The sequence below is a fragment of the Bufo bufo genome, chromosome 2, assembly GCF_905171765.1.
Source record: "Bufo bufo chromosome 2, aBufBuf1.1, whole genome shotgun sequence".
Lineage (NCBI taxonomy): Eukaryota > Metazoa > Chordata > Amphibia > Anura > Bufonidae > Bufo > Bufo bufo.
This window is the reverse complement of record NC_053390.1, coordinates 488,255,637-488,280,171: the sequence shown is the minus strand read 5'-3', so window position 1 is coordinate 488,280,171 and position 24,535 is coordinate 488,255,637. Positions and strand designations below refer to the sequence as shown.

General features: G+C 45.0%; 1 protein-coding gene across 3 annotated transcripts in view; it reads left to right on the top strand.

Moving 5' to 3' along the window:
• MYO1F (myosin IF) overlaps nt 1-24,535 on the top strand; it is a 1,016,322-nt gene that overhangs the window by 801,477 nt on the left and 190,310 nt on the right. For all 3 annotated transcript variants that reach the window (XM_040417777.1, XM_040417776.1, XM_040417775.1), the window contains one exon: nt 13,727-13,841. In XM_040417777.1, coding sequence (XP_040273711.1) covers nt 13,727-13,841 — 115 coding nt within the window. The remainder of the gene's footprint in view (nt 1-13,726; nt 13,842-24,535) is intronic.

Sequence of the window (24,535 nt, the reverse complement as noted above, 5' to 3'; positions counted from 1 at the left end):
AGAGGGAGGTTTGTTTAAGCAGCAGAGGACAGGTTCACAAGTCGCCAGCCAAGGCACTGTACTGGAGGACGAGGAGGAGGAGGAGGTGGAGGGGGACGAGGATGACGCAAGTTCACAGTTCACTGGTGCGTGGCTGGGGGGATACGGTGGACGATGACGATACGCCTCCCACAGAGGACAGCTTGTCCTTACCCATGGGTAGCCTGGCCCACATGAGCGAATATATGCTCCAATGCCTGCGCAACGACAGCAGAGTTGCCCACGTTTTAACGTGTGCAGACTACTGGGTGGCCACCCTGCTGGATCCCCGGTATAAAGACAATGTGCCCACTTTAATTCCTGAACTGGAGCGCGACCGTAAGATGCGCGAGTACAAGCGCACGCTGATAGAGGCGCTCTTGAGAGCATTCCCACATGTCACAGGGGAACAGGTGGAAGGTGAAGGCAGAGGAGTGGCAAGAGGTCGCCAACGCAGCTGTGTCACGGCCAGCTCATCTGAGGGCAGGGTTAGCATGGCAGAAATGTGGAAAAGTTTTGTCTCCACGCCACAGCTATCTGCACCGACACCTGATACGGAACGTGTTAGCAGGAGGCAGCATTTCACTAACATGGTTGAACAGTATGTCTGCACACCCTTCCACATCCTGACGGATGGTTCGGCCCCATTCAACTACTGGGTTTCGAAATTGTCCACGTGGCCAGAGTTAGCATGTTATGCCTTGGAGGTGCTTTCCTGCCCGGCGGCCAGCGTTTTATCTGAACGCGTATTCAGCACGGCAGGGGGCGTCATTACTGACAAGCGCAGCCGCCTGTCCACAGCCAACGTGGACAAGCTGACCTTCATAAAGATGAACCAGGCATGGATCCCACAGGACCTGTCCCTCCCTTGTGCAGAGTAGTCCTTATTAACTGCCTAAAACATGTCTTGTTGTGCTACGGGCCACTTCTTTATTTGATACAAATTTTATGAAACCCACAGTTGAATGAAACTCTTCTCTGTCTGGGCGCCGGGGCCTAACCAGATGAAAGTGGCCGGTTAAACTAACGGGTGACATGAAGCCATAACCTCTGCCATGCTACCTCTGTCTTCTGTCTGGGTGCTGAGGCCTAAGTCAAATAAAGCGGTCTTCTGCTGTGCTGGGGGATATGAAGCTAATCTCTGACCTCTCTCCTCTGTCTGGGTCCAAAGGCCTAAATCACTGAAAGAGGCCTTCTCCTGTGGTGTGTGATATGATGCCAGAATATGTGCTGTGGGGCCTCTCTCCTCTTCCTGGGTGCAGGGGTCAAATAAACTAAATTGTGGCCTACTCCTGTGGTGGTTGATATGATGCCTGATTCTCTGATGTGGAACCTCTCTCCTCTGTTTGGGTGAAGGGGTCAAAGTAACTAAATGGTGGCTTCTCCTGTGGTGGCTGATATGATGCCAGAATATGTGCTGTGGTGCCTCTCTCCTCTTCCTGGGTGCAGGGGTCAAAGTAACTCAATGGTGGCTTCTCCTGTGGTGGCTGATATGATGCCAGAATATGTGCTGTGGTGCTTCTCTCCTCTGTCTGGGTCCAAAGGCCTAAATCACTGAAAGAGGCATTCTCCTGTGGTGTGTGATATGATGCCTGAATATGTGCTGTGGTGCCTCTCTCCTCTTCCTGGGTGCGGGGGTCAAAGTAACTCAATGGTGGCTTCTCCTGTGGTGGCTGATATGATGCCAGAATATGTGCTGTGGTGCCTCTCTCCTCTTCCTGGGTGCGGGGGTCAAAGTAACTCAATGGTGGCTTCTCCTGTGGTGGCTGATATGATGCCAGAATATGTGCTGTGGTGCCTCTCTCCTCTTCCTGGGTGCGGGGGTCAAAGTAACTCAATGGTGGCTTCTCCTGTGGTGGCTGATATGATGCCAGAATATGTGCTGTGGTGCCTCTCTCCTCTTCCTGGGTGCAGGGGTCAAAGTAACTAAATGGTGGCTTCTCCTGTGGTGGTTGATATGATGCCTGATTCTCTGCTGTGAAACCTCTCTCCTCCATCTGGGTGTAGGGGTCAAAGTCTTTCAAAGTCGCCTTCTCCTGTGCTGATTGATATAAAGCTGATGGTTGTGCCATCTGACATGGTTGCCAGGGTCTGATTCAATGGGGGCCTACTCCTGTGGTGGGTGATCTAAATGCCTGATTCTCTGCTGTGAAACCTCTCTCCTCCGTCTGGGTGTAGGGTCAAAGTCTTTCAAAGTCGCCTTCTCCTGTGCTGATTGATATGAAGCTGATGGTTGTGCCATCTGACATGGTTGCCGGGGTCCCATTAAATTGGGGCCTACTCCTGTGGTGGTTGATATGATGCCTGATTCTCTGATGTGGAACCTCTCTCCTCTGTTTGGGTGAAGGGGTCAAAGTAACTAAATGGTGGCTTCTCCTGTGGTGGCTGATATGATGCCAGAATATGTGCTGTGGTGCCTCTCTCCTCTTCCTGGGTGCAGGGGTCAAAGTAACTCAATGGTGGCTTCTCCTGTGGTGGCTGATATGATGCCAGAATATGTGCTGTGGTGCCTCTCTCCTCTGTCTGGGTCCAAAGGCCTAAATCACTGAAAGAGGCCTTCTCCTGTGGTGTGTGATATGATGCCTGAATATGTGCTGTGGTGCCTCTCTCCTCTTCCTGGGTGCGGGGGTCAAAGTAACTCAATGGTGGCTTCTCCTGTGGTGGCTGATATGATGCCAGAATATGTGCTGTGGTGCCTCTCTCCTCTTCCTGGGTGCGGGGGTCAAAGTAACTCAATGGTGGCTTCTCCTGTGGTGGCTGATATGATGCCAGAATATGTGCTGTGGTGCCTCTCTCCTCTTCCTGGGTGCGGGGGTCAAAGTAACTCAATGGTGGCTTCTCCTGTGGTGGCTGATATGATGCCAGAATATGTGCTGTGGTGCCTCTCTCCTCTTCCTGGGTGCGGGGGTCAAAGTAACTCAATGGTGGCTTCTCCTGTGGTGGCTGATATGATGCCAGAATATGTGCTGTGGTGCCTCTCTCCTCTTCCTGGGTGCAGGGGTCAAAGTAACTAAATGGTGGCTTCTCCTGTGGTGGTTGATATGATGCCTGATTCTCTGCTGTGAAACCTCTCTCCTCCATCTGGGTGTAGGGGTCAAAGTCTTTCAAAGTCGCCTTCTCCTGTGCTGATTGATATAAAGCTGATGGTTGTGCCATCTGACATGGTTGCCAGGGTCTGATTCAATGGGGGCCTACTCCTGTGGTGGGTGATCTAAATGCCTGATTCTCTGCTGTGAAACCTCTCTCCTCCGTCTGGGTGTAGGGGTCAAAGTCTTTCAAAGTCGCCTTCTCCTGTGCTGATTGATATGAAGCTGATGGTTGTGCCATCTGACATGGTTGCCGGGGTCCCATTAAATTGGGGCCTACTCCTGTGGTGGTTGATATGATGCCTGATTCTCTGATGTGGAACCTCTCTCCTCTGTTTGGGTGAAGGGGTCAAAGTAACTAAATGGTGGCTTCTCCTGTGGTGGCTGATATGATGCCAGAATATGTGCTGTGGGGCCTCTCTCCTCTTCCTGGGTGCAGGGGTCAAAGTAACTCAATGGTGGCTTCTCCTGTGGTGGCTGATATGATGCCAGAATATGTGCTGTGGTGCCTCTCTCCTCTTCCTGGGTGCGGGGGTCAAAGTAACTCAATGGTGGCTTCTCCTGTGGTGGCTGATATGATGCCAGAATATGTGCTGTGGTGCCTCTCTCCTCTTCCTGGGTGCGGGGGTCAAAGTAACTCAATGGTGGCTTCTCCTGTGGTGGCTGATATGATGCCAGAATATGTGCTGTGGTGCCTCTCTCCTCTTCCTGGGTGCAGGGGTCAAAGTAACTAAATGGTGGCTTCTCCTGTGGTGGTTGATATGATGCCTGATTCTCTGCTGTGAAACCTCTCTCCTCCATCTGGGTGTAGGGGTCAAAGTCTTTCAAAGTCGCCTTCTCCTGTGCTGATTGATATAAAGCTTATGCTTGTGCCATCTGACATGGTTGCCGGGGTCTGATTCAATGGTGGCCTACTCCTGTGGTGGGTGATCTAAATGCCTGATTCTCTGCTGTGTAACCTCTCTCCTCCGTCTGGGTGTAGGGGTCAAAGTAACTAAATGGTGGCCTACTCCTGTGGTGGGTGATATGATGCCTGGTTCTCTGCTGTGGGACCTCTCTCCTTTGTCTGGGTGCTGTGGTCAAAATAATAGTAAGTGACCTTCTCCATTGGTGGGTGACTTGAAGCCTGATTCTGTGCTATGGGACCTCACTCCAATTAATATTGTTTAATTTTTATTTATTTTATGTTAACTCATCATTTCCCTATCTACATTTGTTTGCAGGGGATTTAACTACATTTTGCTGCCTTTTGCAGCCCTCTAGCCCTTTCCGGGTGTGTTTTACAGCCTTTTTAGTGCCCAAAAGTTTGGGTCCCCATTGACTTCTATGGGGTTCGGGTTCGGGATGAAGTTCGGGTCGAGTTCGGATCCCGAACCCGAACATTTTTCGAAAGTTCGGCCGAACTCGTCGAACCCGAACATCCAGGTGTTCGCTCAACTCTAGTCATCAGCAACATACAACCTCAGGAATTGTTCCACAGACTGATTAAGGCGTTCAGTCTGCCCATTACTCTCAGGATGGTAGGCGGAAGAAAAAGACAATGAAATTTTACATCTTTGACAGAAGGCCCTCCAGAATTTGGACACAAACTGCACACCCCTGTCCGAAACAATATTTTCCGGGATGCCATGTAAACGAACAATCTCTCTCACAAAAATAGACGCCAGGGTTTTAGCATTCGGAAGTTTAGACAGGGGAATGAAATGAACCATCTTGCTAAACCTATCGACCACTACCCAAACCACAGTCTTACCCTCCGCCAGCGGTAGGTCAGTTATAAAGTCCATCGAGATATGGGACCAGGGTCTACTGGGAATGGGTAGGGGTCGTAGGTTACCAGCAGGGCGAGTCCTAGGTGTCTTAGACCTGGCACAAACCTCACAGGCTGACACGTAGGACTTGACATCCTTGGTCAGAGTGGGCCACCAATAAGATCTAGAAACCAGATCCTTAGTGCCCTCAATACCCGGATGTCCACAAAAGGCAGAATCGTGACACTCACTCAACAGCTGGAGACGAAATTGTACGGGAACAAACAACTTATCTGTTGGGGTGGATGCCGGTGCCAGATGTTGTTCAGCCTTAATGCGAGCCGAGATATCCTGGGTTAGAGCCGCTAAGAAGATGTTTGCTGGTAGGATGGATTCAGGCGGCGTCTCAGTGGGTTGAAAAGCATGGAAGCTCCGCGATAATGCGTCTGCCTTCACATTTTTACTTCCCGGCCTGAACGTAATGGAGAAATCAAAACGGGTAAAAAACAGAGCCCATTGGGCTTGTCGGGGATTCAACCTCTTAGCGGACTCGAGAAACATTAGGTTTTTATGGTCAGTGACAACAGTTACTCGATGCCTTGCCCCCTCCAAAAAATGTCTCCACTCCTCAAATGCCCATTTAATGGCCAACAGCTCCCTATTCCCTATGTCGTAGTTTCTCTGCTACTTGCCTCACGAGTCCTGATGACAGGGGACAACTGGACGGCAGTCCCTAACTTAGGATATGTGCAGGGAAGACAGACAAGACAAAATACGGAACATGAACGGACCGGGTCAGAACCAAGAGAGCTACGCAGTACAACGGATTAAGCAAAGAATGGTCAGGAGAAGCCGGGGTCAAATACCAGGAGAGTAGCGAAGTACAAGAGGAGTCCAAAGAGAGTAGTCAGGTGGGAGCCGAGGTCACAATACCAGGATGTATGCGCAGTACAGGAGGAGCAGGCAGAGGATCGTCAGGGAACAGGATCAGGTAAATATTCAGTAGTCCAACAAATAGCCAGGAACCTAGAAATTAACAGGCAACCTGTAGCCAGCAGGCTGCCTGTATTTATAGTGGGGAGTGAGGGTCATGTGACGTGGCCAGCGTCACATGACCAACAGACCAACCAGTCGAACACCGAGTGATCAGCTCGGCGCTCAAGGCAGACTAGGAGCAGGGAGCCACCCAGCTAGTAAAGCCGCCCTGGGAATGAGGTCAAACACAGAACCTCATTCCAAAAGCTAAGCAACAGTTCTGCGGGCAATGGGGGACCGAGTGCACCTTCGGAACCCCGTGGCAGCTCATGTGGCCATGAGATCTAGGCACCATGTCTCCAGTCCCCTAACCAGCCATTGTTACCACCATCTGTTCCAGGACATGAAGCAGTGGAATGACGTTGTTTATCGTGTATTCCTGGTGACTGACAAATAACATGGCTTCCTCAAAGGGTCTGAGCAAACGGCAGGTGTCACGCATGAGCTGCCACTGGCTAACATCTAGGTTACACAGGGGACTACCTCTGTACACCTGTATCATCAAGAAATTGTTTATGGTCTTTCGTATAGTCGGTTTAACTTATGGAGGGTGGAATTCCATCAACCTATGTTGCGGGATGCCGTTCTGCCACTGCAGCTCAAGGAGGGTGTGCTTTGCGGTGTACGAGAGGCTGAAGTGCATGCAAAGTTTCCTGGTCATTTTTAGGATGTCTTGCAGATCGGTGGAAGATTTCAGGAACCGCTTGACAACCAGATTGAACACGTTTGCCATGCAGGGCGCATGGCTCAGCCTTCCTTGACACAGCACCGACACAATGTTCTTCCCGTTGTCGGTCACCATGGTTCAGATTTTGAGTTGTCAGCGAGAAAGCCAGGATTTGATTTCTTGACAAACGACGCGAACAGTTCCTCCTCAGTGTGACTCCGTTCGCCCAGGGAAACGAGGTGCAGAACAGCGTGACACCGCCTTGCCCTGCACATGTTGTATGCTGGAGGGGCATTGTGACTTGTCCCTGCAGTGGAGGCTGAGGACATGGTGGAGGATGAGGAGGCAGAGGCGGACATTGTCGCAGGACCAATTGCTTAACAACGTGGAGACGGAAGCAGCGTAACCTGGCCAAGTTGCTCGTGTGGCTGTGCAGGAACCACATTCACCCAGTGGGCCGTAAAGGACATGTACTGTCCCTGACCGTAGTTACAGCTCCACGCGTCGGCACTGCCGTAAACTTTGGCAGACACCGACAGGCTGAAGGACTGGCTCACCTTCTGTTCTACATATTTGTGTAGGGCTGGTACTGCCTTTTTGGCAAAGAAATTATAGCTTGGGATTCTTCACCTTGGCTCGGCACAAGCCATCAGTTCTCTGAAAGGTGCAGAGTCCACCACTTGGAAAGGGAGGGACTGCAGAACCAGCAACTTGGACAGGAGCACATTCAGCTTCTGCGCCGTTGGATGCGTGCACGGATACTGCTGTCTCTTGGCAATCGCTTCAGTGATTGATTGCTGACAGAATGACTGACGAGAAGAAGGAGCAGGAGCATCTGGACCAGCAGAAGATGGGAATGACAGATATTTCCTTTTGGCTGAGGTGGTGGAGCCTTGACTGCCTGAAACCGGGTGTGTGCCACTGGGTGATGCAGCGGTTGCTGAAGCAGGCTGGACCACCAAATCGGAGCCACGGTTCTCCCAGACCACTTTAAGCTGACGCTGAATGTGTTGATGCAGGATCGTGGTGTCAACATTGGCACCCTGGCCATGCTTCACCTTCTGCCCACAAATTCTACATATGGCCATGTTAACCTCCTCCGGCGGCTTAACAAAAAACTGTCACAACGCCGAGTAGGTGATTTTCCCCCCAACAGTCTGCACAGACTGACTGCTACCGCCGCTGCCTCCGTGAACCCCTGCACCACTACTTCCCAGGCAGGTAGGCTGCTGCGAAGCAGGTGGTCTACCCCGGGCACATTTGGCTCCCGACCTCCCACTGCTGCCATCATGCTGACTCCCAGCCATGCTACCACCTTGCCGGCTCACCCGCTGCCTCACAGGCAAACTGCCACCCTCTTCTCCTGATGATGATGAAGCCCCTTCTGCACCCGGCTCCCAAGTGCAATTGGCTTCATCATCGAGTAGTGTCTGCACATCACTGATGTCCTCCTCAACGGTCTTTGGATCAGGAGCCTGACTGCTCACAACACTACCTCCCAGACCACTCTCCTCATCACTACTTGCCCGCCTAGTGGAGGAAGCGGCGGATGTCTCCTCCAGATCTTGGCTGGGCAGTAGCTTCTGACTGTCCTCTAGTAGCTCTTCCTCGCTGAAAAGTGGAGATGAGCCTACAGCATATAATACTTCTCGCGGTGAGCGAACAGAAAAGGACAGAGGCAGGTTGAGGACAGGTAAGGGCACAGGGCCTGCTCTCGGGCCATGCCAACTAAGGGTTGTGTCTGACGAACCCACGACTGTTGGCTGGGGGTGTCTGATGTCACTTGGGATGAAGTGGATGGCTGTTTTAACTAATCAAGAACCGCTGGGTTGCTGGTCAAGACACGACCACTCGATGAAACCGGGAGCTCAGGCCTCTCGCTGCGACTCCTGCTGCCATTTCCCCCTACTCTGCTGCGACCTCTGCTTGCGCCAAACATTTATGCTTTGCCACTCCTCTGCATGACCTGGCACTTCTCTGTCTGACATAGTTTTAGCTGAACTAAATAAATGAAAAGCAAATAAAACACCCCTAAAAACGACAAAAATATTTTTCTTTTTGTACTGAAATAGGCCACTAGACGCTTTCACAACAGAAAATGCACCAGTGAAGTGGGTATATATTTTTCTTTCTGTACTGAAATAGGCCACTAAACACTTTTGCTACAAATAATTAAGCCTTCTATCCACACGATGCTGAAGAAATATACAATAAAAAAAAATAAAAGCAATAGAATAGAATATAAAATATATATGCAACCATTGCCGAATGTGCATTTATATCAGGATTGCTGGATAGGGCAGTCCAGATGAAAGGAATGTGTTTCTGTGTTTAAGGACACAATCCTCTATCCAACTATAGGTGGTTAAAACATCACTTGTTCTTATATGTGCTTTATCCACCAGGAGGACAATGAACAGTTACACCAGTCCCTATTTACTAGATAGGCCTGGATCAATGGCCTTTCTGCTGTATAGTTATATACTGCAAGGGGATATAGTGCACACGGTCCTTTACCAATCCTCGTTGGTGGAAGCTGTTTCGTCTTGCAAAGGATCCTCTCCACTAGAGCCATCCGGGAGACTGGAAAATATTGTTATTCCTCTGTGCTGCAAGGACCTACGCAACGTCCCACGTGGTCCGCAGTTCTCCCCGTAGCATCCCACGTGACTCAGGAGCTAGAAGAGATCTGGGTTCTAAACACTAGACGTTGGAATTCAGCAATTGTATCCATCAATATCAGTCTGGAATAGCATGAATGTCCGCAAAGTGGATGTATTATATGGGGCCGTATCGGCTCTATTTGAATCTCTCACTGTTCATTACCAGACGCATTTTCGGGGTTAAAACGTCCCCTTCCTCAGTGGTTGAACAGTGAGTATTAAAGAGCTCCCTTTTATAAAGTACAGAAGCTGTGGAACAATGATTGCTGGGACAGTGAGAGATCATCAATAGGTGGACATTGGATCCTGACTGGAACTGGATTCCAGGACGGCAGTAAATATTACTAAGAATACGGTTGCATCAAAAGGGGCTTGTACACTATAAAAGCCCCATTACTTCTAATACTTGCTTCCAACTTGTGGTTATCTAAAATCCATGTATGTGGTTGGCAAAACACTACAAATACATCCAGAAAACATATAAAAAAATGCATGCTTTATGAAAATATATCTATAAATTGGGAGAGAGACCCAGATCATAAACACATAACAGACATAAAAAAAATGCATACAGACCTGCGGTATCTGTGCGTTTTTTATGTGTTTTTTGAAAAAAATCGCATCAATTTACTCTACATAGACTAAGGAACCGATGGTCAGGTCTCCTCTAACTCTAGATCACTATATTCTCATCATCGATTTCAAGCAAAAAACTTACCCTATATAAATGCATATCTTATATCATATTTTTCAACTTGATCTTATAATAGTAGATGCAATGGAGACGTTAATTGATGACAATGTAGGGAAAATCCTTGGGAAAAATCTTAAAAGTAGAAACAGGGGGTGGTGGAATAACGAGGAGGGAAGATCGGAGTGCTGATAGACAGCCTGACTCCGATGTCATGTCCCAGATAGACCACCACAGAATCTATAGAAAACCAAATAATTCTATTTTGGCATTTAAGCCTCTTGGGATCAAGGTATCCAAATCAAATATTCTTTTAGACTCCAATCTGGACATATGTGCGATGTCATTCCCTCCCCTCCAATAAGATGGTTTTCTTTATGCCAGAATTTTATGCCAAAATGCTGGCACTTTTTTGGTGTACACTGTTGCATCTTATGCCACACTATCTCAAAAAAGGTTAACCCTTTCAGTATCTGGCCACTTTTCACCTTAAATCCCAGGCCAATTTTTGCAAATCTGACATGTGTCACTTTGTGTGCTAATAACTTTGGAACGCTTTTTCTTATCCAAGCCGTTCTGAGATTGTTTTCTCGTGACACATTGTACTTCATGACAATGGTAAATTTGATATATATTTCACCTTTATTTATAAAAGAATCCAAAATTTACCAAAAATTTGGAAAAATTCACAATTTTCAAAATTAGATTTTCTCTATTTTTAAGACAGATAGTTATACCTCATAAAATAGTTATCAATAGGAATGAGCGAACCCGTGGAAGTTCGGGTTCGCCAGGCTCGGCCGAACTTCAGGTCAAAGTTCGGGTTCGGGACCCGAATTTGACCTGAACTTGACCCCGAACCCGGACCCCATTAAAATCAATGGGGACCCGAACTTTATTATTTTGGGTTATAACATGGTTATAATGGAAAATAATAGCATTCTTAAAACAGAATGCTAAATAAAATGGCCATGGAGAGGTTAAAAATAATTTTAAAAAACTCACCTCATCCACTTGCTCGCGCAGCCTTGATTGCACAGGTCTTCTTTCTTCAGGAACTTCTTTCTTCATTCAGCAGCACCTGCGGTGATGTCATCGCAGGTCCTTTCGCAGGTCCTGAAGAAAGAAGACCTGCGAGATCAAGGCTGCGCGATCAAGTGGATGAGGTGATGTTTTTTTATTATTTTTAACCCCTCCATGGCCATTTCATTTAGCATTCTGTCTTAAGAATGCTATTATTTTCCGTTATAACCATGTTATAACGGAAAATAATAAAATCACCCGAATACCGAACCCAAACTTCTGTGAAAAAGTCCGGGTTCGTGTCCGGGTACCCGAACTTTGCAGTTCGCTCAACCCTAGTTATCAATGAACATTCCCCATATGTCTTCTTTATTTTGGCATAATTTTGTAAATGTAATTTTATTTCTTTAGGACGTTAGAAGGCCTAGAAGTTTAGAAACAATTTTTCAAATTTTCAACAAAATTTCTAAAACCATTTTTTTAAGCAATTCAGTTATAAAGCGATTTTGAGGGGCTTTTGTAATGGAAACCACCCATGAATGACCCCATTTTAGAAATTACACCCCTCAAATTATTCAAAACTGATGTTACAAATTTTAACCCTTGAGGTGTTTTACAAGAATTAAAGGAAAATGGAGGTGAAATTTCAAAATTTCATTGTTTTGGTAGATTTTTTATGTTAATCATTTTTTTCTTGCAGCACAGCAAGGATTAACAGCAAAATAAACCTCTGATTCTGCAGTTTACAGACCCATATGTGGTGGTTACAATACCCCATATGTGGTGGTCTATGGGCACGTGGCACTGGTCAGAAGGAAAGGAGCGCCATATGGATTTTGGAAACTTGCTAGAATGTTTTTTTAGGCACCATTTTGTATTTAATAGACCCTGACATACCCCTACAGTGGAAACCCTCAAAAAGTGACCTCATTTTGGGAACTACACCCCTTAAAGAATAGATTAAGGGGTTACTGAGCACTTTGACCCCCTAAGCATTTTAGGGAATTTGGAAACGCTTGGCTGTAAAAATGAAAAGTTTAATTTCCTCCAATAAAATGTTGCTTTAGCCTCATTTTTTTACATTTCACAAGGGGTAACAGGAGAAAAAGCACCCCATAATTTGTTACCCATTTTCTTCTGAATACGGCAACACCCCATATGTGGTGGTAAACTGCTGGGGGGCACATGGCAGGATTCAGAAGGGAAGTAGCCCCATATAGCTTTTGAAGCAGATTTTGATGGATTGGTTTACAAGTGCCATTGGTTTTTATTTTTTGAGTGATTGTCTTATGTAGGGGCTCATTTTTTTGCGGGATCAGGTGACTTTTCCATTGGTACCATTTTGGGGTACATAAGACTTTTTGATTGCTTGCTTACACTTTTTGTAAGGCAAGGTGAAAAAAATGGCTGCTTTGGAATTGATTTTTGTATTTTTTTTTACAGCATTCACCTGAGGGGCCATCTCATGTGATATTTTTATAGAGCAGGTTGTTACGGAAGCGGCGATACCTAATACCCGATGGCAGCTCCCTCCCTCCCTATACAAAATTTGAACAAATGGTGCAACGTTACAAAGCAAGGTTCTAAATATAAATCACAATATAGTCTATTCCACAGTATGGTCACAAAATAAGGATGCACTTAGCGGGTGAAGCTTCGGATGATGAGAGCAGGTGTTGACAATTTCCCTGTTATACCCTAAAAGGATAGTGGGGGATAGGGTCTAGTTAACCTTGCCTCACAAACACAAAGCATCTGTCCCGATAGGGGCAACCCTGTCTGGAACCTGACCCTAGAACGGCCAAGTCCCTAAGTTGTCCCTAATTATACCTCTCCAAACACACATTGTAGGTTAGGTGTGTAACCTACTAAAAGTACTTAAAATACAGGAATTATGGGACTCTCATGTAGATGCTCAGAGAGGCCATTAAAACCCTCCCAAAATTAGATATATAGAGGAGTTCATTAGAGAGCCTAAAGCCAGTGGACTAGGCTAATCAAAAAAGGAACTGCAGGGCATGGATTGCCTATCACCTAGGTCACCTATGGCCAGTGGACAAGGCTGGTAATAAGGAGAAGTAATGTTAATACCCTCTCACCATTGGTGGTACTAGTGGTAGTTGCAGGCAGCCTGGCCGGACGCCGCTTCCTCCTTGAGTTGAATTAGATTCTTGCCTGGTGAAGGAGTGCCGCCCACTGGCGTGCCCCAGGTATATCACCAGTAACAAATAAGTGATCAAATCATGTCGGGATGGGTAATCAGTGTAATCTCCCTCAGATATTGCTTGTCCCATCTCTACATAATAGAAGGGAGAAGGGAGAGGTGGGGAGCATTTAGGGGATTTGAAGGGATATGAGCCATACATATGATTATGATGCCTGGTAGTTTCACAACTAAGGTTTAAATAAAGCAGCTAAAATTAAGCCGCTCATTCAAACTAAGAGGAGTTGAAGTCCACCATTTAAAGTTATGTTTTAACAATGTCATATATTTTAAAAATGTCATAAATATAGATAAGGTAGAAACACACAAAAGACAGAGGAATCCTGAACACAGACCTTACATCTATCAAGTAGTACTTGGAGGTATACTGTACACTCATAAGAGAAAAGTCTGCAACTAGGAACAGGCTCTAAACTGTACATTATAAGGTGTGAAAATGAATGATGATTGCAGCCTGAAACATTATTAAATCAAGGTACACACTAACATATACAGTATGTAATATAGCCCGTATGCTAAATTTCCCTATGTGTCTATTAATGAATTTACTCTTCCCCTCTCTGTGTAGTTGTTCTTATTGGAGGAAATGAGAGAAAGGAAGTTTGATTCCTTTGCCAGAACTATCCAGAAAGCTTGGAGGAGATACATTGCTAAGAGAAAATATGAGCAGATGCGAGAAGAAGGTGGGAGAATGTGTTTATTTATTTGTTTGCTACAATTTGTAAGAGACATTTTGTTTACCTGAACAATTCAGATCATTCACCACAGAAAACATAGGGGAAGATTTACTAATCCTGTCTAATTTACAGACAGTGAAAATGTATTCTAGACCTTCTAAAGGCCTCCTTACAGTGCTCAATTGAGCAGACGATTGTGGGAAAGAAAGCGTTCCTACCCGACAATCACCTGCCCGTCAGGGAAGGAGAGTGCCTTAATTAAATGCAGCAATCTCCTCCACAGTATGAAGAGGAATGCCATCACTCGTACTCATACAGAATGATTGTTTGCCGGTAGCAGAGTGCTGTTCGACAGCACAATCTGCTGCCGGCAAACGATGATTTAGGTGACTAAATGACCGATCCTCTTACCTGATGAACAAGCATTTCGGCCTTTCATTGGGTAATCAACTACACCTTTACACCGGTAGATTTAGAATGTGAAAATTGATGCTGGATATTAAATCTGGGGCACCTTTAGATTGTCTGGTCCATCACAATAGCTTTCTTTATGCCAGAATTTTGTGCCAAAATACTGGCACTTTTTTGGTGCATACTGTTGCATCTTATGCTACACTATCTCAAAAAAGGTTAAAAAAAATTGTCTAAAACATTAACCCTTTCAGTATCTGGCCACTTTTCACCTTAAATCCCAGGCCAATTTTTGCAAATCTGACACGTGTCAATTTATGTGGTAATAACTTTGGAACACTTTTACTTATCCAAGCCATTCTGAGAATGTTTTCTAGTGACACATTGTACTTCATGATAGTAGTAAATTTGAGTCAATATATTTCACCTTTATTGGTAAAATAATCCAAAATTTACCAAAAACTTAAAAAATTCACAATTTTCAAAATTTTAATTTCTCTTAAGACAGATAAGTAATACCACATAAAATGGTTATCAATCAACATTCCCCATATGTATACTTTATCTTGGCATAATTTTGTAAATGTCATTTTATTTTTTTAGGACATTAGAAGGTTTAGGAGTTTAGAAGCTATTTTTTCAAATTTTCAACAAAATTTCCAAAACCATTTTTTTAAGCACCATTTCAGTTACAAAGTGATTTTGAGGGGCTTACGTAATGTTAACCATCCATAAATGACCTCATTTTAGAAACTGCACCCCTCAATTTATTCAAAACTAATGTTACCAACTTTGTTAACCATTGAGGTGTTCCACAAGAATTAAAGGAAAATGGAGGTGAAATTTCAAAATTTCACTTTTTTGGTAGATTTTCTATGTTAATCATTTTTTTCTTGCAACACAGCAAGGTTTAACAGCAAAATAAACCTCAATATTACTCTGACTCTGCAGTTTACAGAAATACCCCATATGTGGCAGTAAACTGATCTATGGGCACATGGCAGTGGTCAGAAGGAAAGGAGCGCCATATGGATTTTGGAGGCATATTTCGCTAGAATAGTTTATAGGCACAATTTTGTATTTGAAGAGACCCTGAAGAGACCCTAACATACCCCTACAGTGGAAACCCTCAAAAAGTGACTCCATTTTAGAAACTACACCCCTTAAATAATATATTAAGGGGGGTACTGAGCACTTTGACCCCCAAAGTGTTTTACGGAATTTGGAAACACTTGGCTGTAAAAATGAAAAATGTTGCTTTAGCCCCAAATTTTTCATTTTCACAAAGGGGTAATAGGAGAAAAAGCACCCCATAATTTGTTACCATTTTTCTCCTGAATACGGCAACACCCCATATGTGGTGGTACATGGGAGCACATGGCAGGACTTTTGCAGTCCAGATTTTGATGGATAGGTTTATAGGTGCCATTGTTTTTTATTTTTTAAGTGATTGTCTTATGTGGGGGGTCATTTTTTGTGGGAGGAGGTGACGGTTTGATTGGTACCATTTTTGGATACATAAGACTTTTTGATCACTTGGTATTAAACTTTTTGTGAGGAAAGGTGAAAATAATGGCTGTTTTGGCATAGTTTTTATATTATTTTATTTTTACTAAATTCATCTGAGGGGGCACATAATGTGATATTTTTATAGAGCAGGTTGTTACAGATGTGCCGGACCCCTGCAGCTGATTGGGCAGGCGCAGCTCCTGTACGGCGCTGGGATTTCTGTCCCAGTTTCCAGTGCCATACATGTACGGTTCTGGTATCCTACGGCTTAATAAATGTGGTGGGAAGCATGTTTGCCTTTTTTTTAGAACATATTGCGGCAGAATTCTGGTAGCATTTTGCTTAATGCTTTGTATGTATGCTACGGAAATCCCATGGTGTACGTGTCATGGTGGGGAGTAGGGGGAGCCCCCCACCGTACATTGCAGGGAATAAAGGAAATAAACTAGGCCTGGATGCTGGAATCAGGAAGCAGGTAACCTCCTATAGCGTCCCTAATCCTCGCCCTGACCTCCTAACCACATGAGCAAACCCAGATGGTAGGAAGGCTCATTCACCGGAACCTCGGACCCTAACTGGCCCTGATGATCCCTGGGGTAAAGGTTAGGAAAGGGAGATGACCAGTTCATCCACAACATGGATGAACTGGAATCTCCAGCAGGCCTAGGTGCAAGGAGGGGACCATACAGTAAGCAGGGGACAAACTCGACAGGTAAGTGTCCTGTGGCAGAATGACAACAGACCACAGGACCACAACTTCACTTACCTGCCCACAACTAAAAGGAACGAGACGTCCGCACCACAACCACTGGATCCTGTGAAAATCACTAAAGCCCAAACACACAAATCTGGACTCAGTACAAACACCAAACACAGAAGCAGTAGTAACTGCCTGGACCACCATGCGGCAAGATGCATGGCGGACCCAGACAGCGCTGCTTAACTGAGTTGTAGGTCCGCCTCCGGGGAACCCCAGGGACCCCCTTCCGGAGGAACAGACAAACAGGGGAAATGTCAAACAACCATGCTGGACTACAAACACCAAATAGACCAGACATGGAACACAAAATGACATACAAACACTCTGAACATCACACACCATACTCAAAACAACAAGTGAGGATAGGTAAAGGAATAGAAACAAAGGGAAGACAAGGGGATGACAATACAACACGTTGCCACAGGCAAACCGTTAATCAAAAGTCCTCTTTATTTAGGCTTTTCATATCAGTACAGCCAGTATATCTGAATTGCAGCCGGGTCCAGCAGTCGTAGCACACTCTGACAGTGTTACCTCACACTGTCTGCCTTTCCTCCAGACTGAGACGCACCTAAGATCCAGTAGCAGGATTAAATAGGATCCCTGGACATGAGCATGCCTCAAGTCCCAGACTGGAACCTGGGGAACAGGCACCCAACCAACACATTGCCTGTTTCCAGTAAAAGCCCTCCCTGAACTAGCTGAACCAGCTACACCAGACTAGTCTCTTGGTTAAGCATGTATTCTGCCTGTCCTGACCTCGGCCTGTTACCTGACTACATATACAAGTCACAATAAGTTAGGGATATTTGGCTTTCAGGTGTAATTTATGGAAAATTTCACACTTCAGTGATATCATGAATGTAGGGCATTTAAGTAGACGCATACAATGGTAATTACTTAATCTCAAACAATTTATTGAAACAAAAGCTGTAACATAACGTGAATTCTAAAGATTTGAGAATGAATAAGCTTATGCAGGCTAAGTGAATAAGTATATTTACTAAGTGTGATTAAATATACGATAACACAAACAAATCACATGCAGAATAATAAAAAGTAAATAACGATCACTAGCCTAAATGGGGGGGGAGACTCTGTTGATCATGCTATAAACCATGGCTGTCTTCCACATTATAACACATGACCAACACCCCAGGGTATACAAGAGATAGAGCAAGTCACATTTACTGTACATCCTACCGAGGATGAAGTCTTCAATAGAGTCTCCTGAGGGAATGTGTGTCACAGAATTTAAAACTGTTTGCCCATCCTCCAGTGTGCAGCAGGCATGTCTCTGAGATCACTCAGGAATGTTGTCTTATGAACACAATGGGTAATGGGTACAATCTCTAACCTACTTCATTACAAGGAAAACTTATAAACTATTACACACAGTATTAAACAGAATTAAAGGGGAGAACCAATCAGTACTTAAAATTACCATTACAATACAAAAGCCAGCAACAGTGGTGGGTATACCCCCACAAAAAATGTCAATGCCTCAAAAACTTGTCATGTGGCCTTGAGCATAAATTACAGCTTGAAAACCATGTCTCATTCTGTTCACAAGTCGACTTATTTTCTGCTGAGGCATGGCATCCCACTTTCTTGAAGGTGGCCCTTAAGGTCATTGAGGTTCTGGGGTACAGCGTTACGAGCCTCTACACAATGACTCAGCTGATCCCATAGATTTTCAATAGGATTCAGGTCCGGAGAAAGTGCAGGCCACTGCATTTGAGTTACCCCAGACTCCAGCAGCAGTTCCCTAATGTTGCAACCTGGATGAGCTGGTGCATTGTCATTCCTGAAGATGAAATTAGGCCTGTGTTGTAAATGCAGAGGCACAATGACTGGATTAATTATGTTATTCAAGTAGTATGGGCTTGTCACTGTACCATTCACAAAGTGTAGGGCAGTTCTGTATTGACTAGAAACACCTGCCCACACTGTAACACCACAAAAGCCTTGTCTGTGGCTTATGTATAGCCCACTCCTTGACGTCTCCAACATCGTTGGCGACCATCATTTTAGCTCAGCATGAATCAACTTTCATCAGTCAACAGCACTGAGTGCCACTGGTCCCTCATCCAACGTAGATGCTCCTTGGCCCATGCAAGACGATGATGCCTGTTCCTGGTGCTATGGCTCAGTTACCCCTGCAGGTCATCTAGCACGCAGACCACGCTAATTTAAACTGTTTTGAATGGTCTGACATGACACTAGGTGCCTTTGACCTCCCTTAAATGTAACTGGAGTTGTGTGGCATTCATCATCCAGGTCCACAGAACATTGTTCACAATGAAGCTGTGATCAGTGTGTGATGTGGCTAAAGGACGTCCACTTATGCCTTCCTGTGACTCTTCCAGTATCTCTGTATCTCTGTTGCAACCTGCTGATGATACTTTATGACACTCTCTACGCTTAGTGGCCATTTCCATCTGAGAACATCCTGCTTGAAGCTTCGCAATGGCGAGGTACTGTTAATCAATTGTTAGGTATTGTCTTGGTCTCATGATGTCAAAATGTGAACAGCATAATGAGGAGGACTGTTTAAATACCAATTCTAATTGAACCAGGAAATTTATTGGCCAATTTATGGATCAAACACCTGTTGTGAATTTTTCCGTTAAACTCCCTGTTAGAGAACAGCAAGTTGTGCAACAAGTACTGAAACATTGAACAGTTGGACATTCAAAAGTTTAGAGAAGGTCAAATTAAGTTCGCCTGTAAAGGTTAGAGTGCATTTTAGGCTCATCCTGAAATTTCACCCCAAACCAAATATCCCTACCTTTTTGTAAGTAGTGTATATTGCCTGACCCCTCGGTGCTTCATATAAGGGTTTAAGGGTGAAAACCAGGGGACTGCCAGGATAATGCCCTTAGGGATGGCACAAAGCCAAATCAGTTAGTTGGCACAGTGGTTTCAAAACCCACTGTCCATTAGAGTTTGCTCAGGCCATGGAACTGGCTGTCCCAGCCAAGTGGGACGACCAGGAGCCGCCAGGAGCAACTATTTCAGCACCTGAACAACCTCTGTGCTTGAATGAACTTTCTGGCTACTGCTGCTATTGCAAGTGTGTGCACCAGTATCTATGCCAGCCTCCAGTTTGCATTTGTCTTTGCCTCCCTGTTATGATGGAGAACTTAAAGAGGACCTTTCACCACTTCTGACATGCCTGTTTTAAAGGGAACCTATCACCTCTACTATGCTACCCTCACTGAGCGTTTCTAAATGTTCATTGTGTTATCCTAAACATATAAATTACACTTTTAATTTAATTTGCAGACGAATTCAATAAGTATTATGCATTTTTGTACTTCCCGCCTTTTATGCAAATTAACATAAAAGAGTCATATCTTACTTGTGTGACCAGAGAAGAGTCATATTTTCAAACTCTGACTCATCTCAGGTTAATTTGCATATGTATCAAATTGGTTTTTTTACACAATAAAAGCACACAGAGCTATGGGGACTGGGTATTGCGGATGTGCTAGCGGCCATCTAGCAACCCATGTCCTCAGCTCTATACCCAAAATCCAGGTGACAGGTTCCCTTTAATAGCTTCATGCATTCCCGTGTAATAACAATACTGGAGCATCTATTCTTATGGCTCTATGTTGTGCCATTCGTTTATTATTTCTACTAGAAGTTATGAATCAATTACTAGCAGTCTGCAGTAAGGGTACAGAGGGATGGTAACCAGTTGAGGGTGTGTACCTACACAGTCTGACAGTGGCAGCACTGATTGGATAGACTGAGACTGTGTAGGTAGGTACACACCACCAACTGGTTACCACCCCTCTGTATGCTTACTGCAGACTGTTAGTAATTCATTCATAACTTCCAGTAGAAATAATAAAGGGTTGGCACAAAATAGAGCTACAAGAATAGATGATCCAGAATTGTTATTACATGGGGAATGCATAAAGCTATTAAACCAGGCATGTCAGAAGTGGTGAAAGGTCCCCTATAAGAAAGATATGCCGTGGATTCATCAATATGTGTTTGATACATTATGAACTGCTTGCTCACCAATTTCCCACTGGTCAATCCAAGGTGGAGTTTCTGGTTTCCCCCTTTCTGGAGAAGCACCTGCCTAGTGTACAGCACTGTGGGAGAGAAGTGGTGCTCTAATTAACAACCTGCGCAACTTCCTGACTGTCTTTCACCAGATATTTGAGGAGCTTGGTCGCACGACTTCAGCAGCTTCTGCAATACTGCATCTCTGGACATCCTCTCAGTAGGGCATTATCCAACTTAGGTTTCACCCTAGCCTGTAAACTGTCCTGGAATAATGAGGTCTTAGTGCCGGCTTTTTAGACGTGTCTCTGAGAGTATGTAAAGGACGAGTTCACAGGTTATGATGTTCCAACCACCCTGGACAACCTTATATCTCTGGCTACTTGCATCAACCTTTCTTTCAGGGAACGTCATAGTCTGCATGACAGAAGAGGTTTCCCAGATTGGTACCCTCCTTGCATGGCTCCCCCACCTTTGACTCCTGCCCTAGAGTCTTAGCTTAGAAGAGTCTTAGTAGACAGGGTCAAGCTGTCTGAAGAGGAGTGACAACACAGACAGTCCATTGACTTGTGAGTGTACAACGAAGCCAAGGGTCAGTAGATCAGAACTTGACCTCTAAAAGGTGGGTCTTCAGTACCTAGGGTTGATCAGAGAGATGGTGAAGGTGAAGACAAATTCTTTCTTAAATCATCTCTAACTGTGCTGCTGATGTACGGTGAGACACAGTTTACTTTGATGGTCTTTATTCACTCTGGTTCAGTTGGAAACTTCCTGCATCAAGCCTCAGCAACCCAATACCGCATCCCCACTAAGCACCTGGAAAAAAAGTCCTTGGTGTTGACATGTATCAACAGGATGGCCTTCCTGGAGCCTAAACAGCACTTCACTGAGCTCCTGGAAATCTATGGGGGAATTTCACATACAGAGAATTTCTTTCCATGTCTTGCCTATCTCTACTAGTCCTCTCCTATTGGGACTGCAATAGCTCTGTCTGCATGGTCCTGTCATAGACTGGAACTTAAAGCAGATCCTGGGGTGCTGACTTTCCTGGGGTGCTTGACTTCGGTGAGTCCGCCAAAAGCTCCTCAGGCTCCCCAGAGTTTAGAGAGTCTACCTCCTGCCTATGCCGACCACTCTAAAGTCTTTGACAAAAGGGAGGCAGAGACTCAACATCGGCCCTACGACTGTCCATACCATACCACTACATGGCTGGGTCAATCCATTTTCCCCTCCAGAAACACAGGTCATATCTGGGTATGTCAAGTAGAACCTGGATAGAGGTCTCATCCAGAAGTCCTCCTTACCGGCGGATAAAGGTTTCTTCTTTGTCAAGAAAAAAGATGGTTCCCTTCAACAGTGTATTGATTACTGTGATCTAAATAAGATCACAATGAAAAACAAGTATAATGTGTTTTAGTCCTGATCTATCAACATACTGCATGTTGAATGAGTGCTTACTAAGCTTGATCTTCAAGGGGCATACAACTTATCCGAATACGAGAAGGTAATGAATGGAAAACAGCTTTCAATACCTGAAAATATAAGTATCTTGTGATGCCCTTCCATTTGTGCAATGCAGCTGCTATCTTCCAGAAGTTTGTGAATGATGTTTTCTGTGACCTGCTTAACTCCTGTTTCATGGTATATCTGGATAACATCTTAGTCTTCTCCACCCACCTGCCCACATACCAGAGATATGTTCGTATTGTTTCTCAGTGGCTGTGGCAGAACTGGTTGTACACAAAGTTTGATAAATGCCTGTCTGAGTAGACATCCTTACCCCTCCTGGGCTACATAATTTCCAACATGGGTATATCTATGGATCTTGAGAAACTGCCTGCAGTATGAGTAACCCTGTCCTACTGGCCACTGCAGTCCAGTGGTTCCTGGGCTTCCACACCTATTACCAAGTATTTGTACCACACTATTGCAGTCTTACCGCCCCTATTGCCGTTATTACCCACAAAGGGGTGAATGCTCGCCAGTGGACACACGAGGCAGACTCAGCATTCCAGACCCTAAAGCAGGCCTTCTGCCTGTATAGCTTTAATTCTGCACTGTCCTTATGTGTTCAAACAGTTTTTGTCACCGTGAATGCGTCCTCCATAGGAGCCAGAGCTGTCCTTAACCAAAAGAGTTCTTCCAGTAAGATGGTCATATGTGGCTACTTTTCTAAAGCCTTTTCCTCAGCTAGGAGCAACTACTCCATCAGTAACAGAGAGCTGCTTGTAATTAAGATGGCACTAGAGGAGTGGTACCATTTTCTGGAGTTAGACAACCATCCAGTTGTAATCTACACTGATCGTAACAACCTGTCTTTCATCCAGTCTGTCCAGTGGCTTAACCCTACTTTGGGTCGATGGTCTCTGGTTTTTGCTTAATTTTATTGTGTTCTACACTTCTGTCCAGCTGACAAGAACATCAAGGCTGCTGCCCTGTCCAGAGTCCATCAACTCTGCTTATTGCATTATGGAGCCCTAGCATAACATAGAACCTGCCTACATTGTTTTTGTTGCTCTGGTACTGTTGAGGTATATTCCGACCAGTAAGACATGTGTCCCTATTGCTCAGAGGAAGAAGGCCCTGTCTTGGGAACATTGCTCCAAGGTAGATGGTCATTTGGGTCTTCACAATTCCCTTAACCTGATCTCCCATCACTACTGGTGACCTACTATTGCTAAGGATGTTTGGGAGTTTGTTGCTGCCTCATCAAGAGAATGCCAAGAGTGTGCAAAGCAGTAATCAAAGCAAAAGGTGGCTACTTTGAAGAACCTAGAATATGACATATTTTCAGTTGTTTCACACTTGTTTGTTATGTATATAATTCCACATGTGATAATTCATAGTTTTGATGCCTTCATAGTCATGAAAATAAATAAAACTCTTTGAATGAGAAGGTGTGTCCAAACTTTTGGTCTGTACTGTACCTGTTACATCCAGTGACATCTTCTGTCATGTAGATCTTCTCTTTCCTCTTCTCCTCCGTTTCACCCAGACCGCCATGACTAATTCTTTCAGCCGCATCTCTTCTCTACAGAGTTTGTTACACAAAAAACGTTAGAGTTCTCATAATTTATCAAACTGGTGTAAAGTAGAACTGGCTTAGGTCCCCATAGCAACCAATCAGACTTCACCTTTCATTTTCCAGAGGAGCTGTCAAAAATGAAAGGTGGAATCTGTTGCAATGGGTAACTAACCCAGTTCTACTTTACACCAGTTTGATAAATTACCCCAAAGGTTATAAAGTCCCCTAGAGTGCCCCCAGTAATAATAACATCCTATATTGTGCTCCAGGTAATAATGCCTGTATAGTGTCCCCAAAAATAATGTCCCCTAATAGAAACGCCCCCACACTATCCCATAAAGTAATTTTCCCCACACTACCCCCATATAGCAATTTCCCCCACGCTGCTCCCATATAGTAATTTCCCCCACGCTGCTCCCATATAGTAATTTCCCCCACACTGCTCCCATATAGTAATTTCCCACACACTGCTACCATATAGTATTTTCCCACACACTGCCCCATATAGTCATTTCCCCCACAGTGCCCCATATAGTCATTTCCTCCACACTACCCCATGTAGTAATTTCCCCCACACAGCCCAAGATAGTAACTTGCCCCACACTGCCCCCATATAGTAATTTCCTACACACTGCCCCCATATAGTAATTTCCTCCACACTGCCCCCATATAGTAATTTCCCAACACTGCCCCATATATTAATTTCCCCCACACTGCTCCATACAGTAATTTCTTCCACACTGCCTCTCATGTAGTAATCCCCCACCACACTGTTCCCCATATAGTAGTTTTCCCCCACAAAGTAATTTGCCCCCCACACTGCCCCCATCAAGTAATAACCACCCACACTGCCCCCCATCAAGTAATAACCACCCACACTGCCCCCCATTAAGTAATGTGCCCCCACACTGCCATCCATTAAGTAATTTGCCCCCACACTGCTATCCATTAAGTAATTTACCCCCATACTGC